The sequence below is a fragment of the Mesoplodon mirus genome (assembly GCF_964341445.2).
Source record: "Mesoplodon mirus genome assembly, chromosome: 5".
Lineage (NCBI taxonomy): Eukaryota > Metazoa > Chordata > Mammalia > Artiodactyla > Ziphiidae > Mesoplodon > Mesoplodon mirus.
Window position 1 is genome coordinate 58,938,496 of NC_138980.1, and position 5,455 is coordinate 58,943,950.

At 50.6% G+C, this 5,455-nt stretch overlaps 1 protein-coding gene across 1 annotated transcript; it reads right to left on the minus strand.

The window, feature by feature from the left end:
• Window positions 1–2,550: 2,550 nt before the first annotated feature.
• ADRB2 (adrenoceptor beta 2) lies at window positions 2,551–4,573 on the minus strand. Its single transcript, XM_082621724.1, has one exon. The coding sequence runs from the start codon at window positions 4,345–4,347 to the stop codon at window positions 3,091–3,093; it is 1,257 nt and encodes a 418-aa protein (XP_082477850.1). The 5' UTR covers window positions 4,348–4,573; the 3' UTR covers window positions 2,551–3,090.
• Between the last annotated feature and the right edge of the window lie 882 nt (window positions 4,574–5,455).

Sequence of the window (5,455 nt, forward strand, 5' to 3'; positions counted from 1 at the left end):
CTTTGCACACCTGTCAGCTTGCATCTCAGGATAAGGTTCTCATTTGACAAGACTCCGAGAACTTGCTGTCCAGGCAAAGACAACTTTATGATGATGAATCCAACACAAACCTTATGTAAGCAACCTGTCAGCAAACAGAGGGACAGGGAGACGCTGACAAGTGCCCGCCCCCAAAAGAAACAAAGCAGAACAAAAGGAGAGAGAAAGCAAAGAGTTGAGATAGGCCTAAAATGCTCTTGCTTGTCAAAACCCTTAAAACTGATCAGTGTTCTTATATTTAAAGTATTCCCAAATGAACATGAATTAGGCTAAACTCCCTTTTAGCTGAGAGTCTATGAACTAACATTCATAGCAGAGTTCTAAACTGAAATTACATTAAAATGCATCTCTAACCAAAAGAGTATATATACAACATTGTTTATTAATAATATTTATTGTCCATGGGACTTAACAAATGATGACAGAAAAGTTTCCAACTGTTTTTTCTTTTAAATAAGACTATGGGAAATTTCTACCTGGAGTGGCTTGAAATCCCTTCAGGTCATAAAGAGTGAAGGAATCTCCCGATTTCCCTAAATGCTGAGGATATCCTAGTGAACTCTTGCTGAGAAAAGGAATAATTCTTTCTTTTGTCCCTATCTCAGATTATTTGTTTATTGCCTGCGTTTTGTATTAAGGACCCGAAAGAACTAAAAATATCTGCTGAAATGAATTTGTTAATGTGACAACCCCAGGGAAAAGCTTCCGCAATTGAGGGTGAGGGCAGAATTCAGTGACAATGTGGTGGAGAGCATACACCAATTCCTGGTATGACAGTCCGGTTCCCTGGCCTTAGCCCCATCTCTGACATCCTTGGCTTCTTACTTTGGGCAGGTCATCCCCCCTCACAGGCTTTTGGTCTCTTTGGATGTCAAATGCTTTCTATGCTTTCTCTTGCAAGTCCGAGATCCCATGAAGCTATGAGGAGTGTGAAGATTAGCTGGAGAAGCTGCCTGCATCTCTGAGTGCAGGGCCCAGAGCAGGAGAAGAATGTGATAATAGGTATGAAAGCCCTTGGAGAAAAAGCAGAGTGCTAAAGGGCACACGCTCTCCAAAGTGCGATGGCACATTCTAGAAACACGGGCAGCTAACTTTCTCTTGAGAGCTCAGGACTCACCCAGAAACACCCCATCACTGAGCTGACAGGAAGCAGAGGAGACTAATGCTTTTCTGGTTGGGGACCATGGCTGGGACAGAGAGAAGAAAGAAGTGGAGTCAGCTTCATGAGCGAGTGAAATGGCAATGAACCCTGCAGGCTGATCCTCTCCAGGCTGCCGTTGCCAAGGAGGATGATCCACTTGGTCAAACCTGGGCCAAGCTGTGGCTCAGACACACAGGCAAAAATAGAAAGGGGGGTGGTAGAAGAAATGTGTTTACTTTTGTGATTTTTCCCTTACGTGCCTCTTAACACTATTATAATCTCTCCACAAACAGGCAGTAACTGCTCACAGTCCTCGCCTTCATGATAAACCCTCCAAAACAATTCATGTCTCATAGGCAGCATGTGGGCAGCTGGAGAATAAGCTTGGCAGGCAGCGTGATGGAGTAGAAAGAGCACTGGCCCGGGGTCTGTCACTAACTGGGAGAACCGTGAGAAATTCCTCTCTGACACTCTGCACAATGAAGTGGTTACGTTAGGCAGAATCTAAAAATCTGTTTAGATTTTTGAAGTTTCTAACTGTGTTCTTAGCAAGGGGTAATTTCATTCCTCAAGGGAAGGGTACTTGGCAATGACTGGAGGCATTTTTGGTTGTCACAACTCAGGGGATGCACTGGCATCTAGTGGGTAGAGACCAGGGATGCTGCTGAACATCTGACAATGTATAGGACAGCCCTTCACAATGGAGAATTATCTGGTTAAAAATGTTAATAGTGCGAGGCTGAGAAACATCGATTTGTACTGAAGTGACTAGAGTCACAGGGAGGGGGGAAAAATGGGACAGCAGTTCAAAGGAGGAGGGGTCAAACCCTGTTTGTAGGTCATGAGGTATTCACCAGTTAAGTGTTTCCCAGCTTGTCTCCCTATAACCCACAACCTTTTCATTTCCCTTGGAATTACGGGGCTGTGTTTGAGCAGCTTTTTCACAAGAACTTTCTTATCCTTAAAATGCCAAGCCCTGATGCAGTACAAAGATCTCTACTGTAAGGCACGGCAAAGATAAAAATATAAGCAGCTACAAAACAAGTAGAACTGGAAGGTGGGCGGTGGGGGCACATGAAGGGACACAACAGATGCCCTTAACTCCGTTTCCATGAGTCAGTGTTTCTGATGTTACAACACAAGAATAATACCCGTAGGAAAAGCAAGATGAGCTGTGCTCAGGGTGGGCAGAACTGATGTGGGGGCACCAGCATCAGGAGAGATACAGGTTTACAACAGCAGATTCAAAGGCAAATGAACAGGTTAAGCAATCAGTGCCTGTCAAATAGTTACCTGCGGTTTTCAGTGGGGGAGGCAGCCACACTCCAGTCAAGGGGTTTTGGAGAAACAGGTGCAATTAAGTCATGGTCAAACAATTTATTTACTGTAAACTTTAGACTTTGCTCAGGAAAACAACCAAAGCTGCCCCTCAAATCCCTGCCTACAACACCCCGTTTGAGCAAATAAGAGGGGTGGGGAGAGTCCATGTTCACAGCAAAAGGTCTGAGAGACTCGAGATTGTCCAGTCCAAGGGTGCAGGAAGGAAGGTCTCCTTCAGATACAAATTACCAGCAGCAATGTATTACCCTTAATACTTGATCAATGAGGTAGATATGCGGGAAAAGTCATTAAAACATAGCAGCCCCAGGTCCTCTGAGACTGAAGCCCTTCAGACATAAACTTACAAGTTCCATGCAAAGAGGAACTGAACTGTACAAGAAACAATCACTCAAATACGTTTTCTCTTTTTTACAACTTAAAAAAATAAAAAATAAAAGGCAGAAGGATATCCTTCCTCCTGCACATCTCTATACAAGTTTATTCTAAATTTATTACACTCAAGTTAAATAGTCTGTTTAGTGTTTTGTTGGGCGGGGGGAGAAGGGGTCTTAAAAAGTAGAAAAAGCGCATTACAGCAGTGAGTCATTTGTACTACAGTTCCTCCCTTGCGAATCAGTGCTATCATTGGGCACAGTACCTTGCCGGTTCACAAAGTCTTCTGTGCCTGGGGGATCCTCACACAGCAGTTCACTGTCCTTCTCCTCCCCCAGGTGGTATCCACTCTGTTCCCCTGGGTAGTCAGTTCTGCCATTGCTGTTGCTGGAGTGGCCATCCCCAGAGGCCTTCAAGGAAGACTTGCGCCGGCACAGGAGCTCCTGGAAGGCAATCCTGAAATCTGGGCTCCGGCAGTAGATAAGGGGATTGAAAGCAGAGTTGACATAGCCTACCCAGTTTAGAAGGATGTAAACTTCCTTAGGGATGAGGTTATCCTGGATCACGTGCACAATGTTGACAATGAAGAAGGGCAGCCAGCACAGGGTGAAAGTGCCCATGATAATGCCTAAAGTCTTGAGGGCTTTGTGTTCCTTCAAGCAGAACTTGGAGGCCCTGCGTTGTCCGGGCCCGCTCCGCCCATCCTGCTCCACTTGGCTGATGTTCTGGGCATGGAAGCGGCGCTCAGATTTGTCGATCTTCTGGAGCTGCCTTTGGGCTACCTGGAAGACCTTGGAGTAGACGAAGACCATGACCACCAGGGGCAAGTAGAAGGACACTATGGAGGAGGCAATGGCATAGGCTTGGTTCGTGAAGAAGTCACAGCAGGTCTCCTTAGCATAGCAGTTGATGGCTTCCTGGTGGGTGGCCCGGTACCAGTGCATCTGAATGGGCAAGAAGGAGGTAAGGCCGGACACGACCCACACCATCAAAATGACCACCCGGGCCTTATTCTTGGTCAGCAGGCACTGATACTTGAAGGGGGATGTGATGGCAAGGTAGCGATCCACGGCGATCACGCACAGGGTCTCAATGCTGGCCGTGACGCACAACACGTCAATGGAAGTCCAAAACTCGCACCAGAAGTTGCCAAAAGCCCACATTTTCATGAGGATGTGGCAGGCCCCAAAGGGCACCACCGCCAGGCCCATGACCAGGTCAGCACAGGCCAGGGAGGTGATAAAGTAGTTGGTGACCGTCTGCAGACGCTCGAACTTGGCGATGGCTGTGATGACCAGCACGTTTCCAAACACGATGGCCAGGACGATAAGCGACATAACGATGCCCATGCCCACCACCCACGCCTCGTCCCGTTCCTGTGTGACGTCTTGGTCCGGTGCGTGGCTTCCGTTGGGCGCCAGCAAAAAGACGCTGCGGTTCCCGAGCTGCCCCATGGCACGCAAGCTGGCAGGTGAGCGCACTGGCGGCCAGCGCACCAGCCGCCCCTCAGCGAGCGGACCTCCGGCGGGGCGCTGCGGGCAGCAAGCGGGCACCTGGAAGCCTCATTCAGCGGCCGTGGGGTGGGTGTGGTGGGGGCGCGTGATGTTCTCAGCTCCGGGGGTGCTCTGGGCTCGCGGTTCCCGTCAGTCCCAGCCTGCGCACTGGAGAAGCAGCCTCGGAGTGCTCGCTGCCCGTTATGGGCACAGAGCTTTAGGGGAACTGCCTTCCCCGTGACGTGCTGGAACTTTTGACCAATAGCGTGTGCGGGAAGCCCCGAAGGGGCGAGGCCCTCCGCGCCTTCCCTCCTCTCTCCCGCCCCCTCCTGGGGGGTGGCCCGGGCGAGGCACCCCCCTCCCTGCCTACGCCCCTCACCCCCGCCCTCCTCTGCTCTCGGCGGGCGGGCGGGCGAGCCGGCCACCACTCCCTCCCGGCTCCCTTGTTTGGCGCCGAGGGCTGAAGCTGGGGCTGGCGTGCTTACCAGACAACCCAGGAGGTGCTGGTTCTTCCGTGGCTGCTACCTGTCTGCGCGGGTCGCCTGTGCGGCCTGAGATAGAGCAGAGGGCGGTAGGCGGGCCCTCCCTCCCGTTCGGAGCTAGATGAGAGCGCCCACCGAGACATGCACCGGACATGCACCGTGTACCCCGACAGACATGCACAGACTTATACGGAACCAGAGCCACAGACACTCATACACCTGTCCAGCGCACTGACAAGTGCGCGCGCAGGCACAGAAGCCGACCGGCACAAAGTCACCCCTGTCCAACACAGAGACACGGCCGGGAGCAAACCTGGAGCACCCAGAAGCACAAAGACATGGGCACACACACAAAAAGAAGTATGTAAACAACATGCAGACACCCACTTGGAGGCAGTCAGTGCTCCACAGCTAAGGACTTCCCATCCAGGTACTCCAAACTCCTCAGCCCTGCATCCCGAACATCCACCCCCTTTTCCCCAACACGGGGACAAGCGGCATATTCCCTTTCAAACATTTGGCAAGACCACGGGAGGTGACTTCAACTGCAGCCGATTTCCTCAGCACGCTTGCTGTCAAGTACTTGT

What these genes read in the sequence shown, in the direction of transcription:
- ADRB2 (XM_082621724.1), bottom strand. Translation starts at nt 4,347, where the DNA reads ATGGGGCAGCTCGGGAACCGCAGCGTCTTTTTGCTGGCGCCCAACGGA.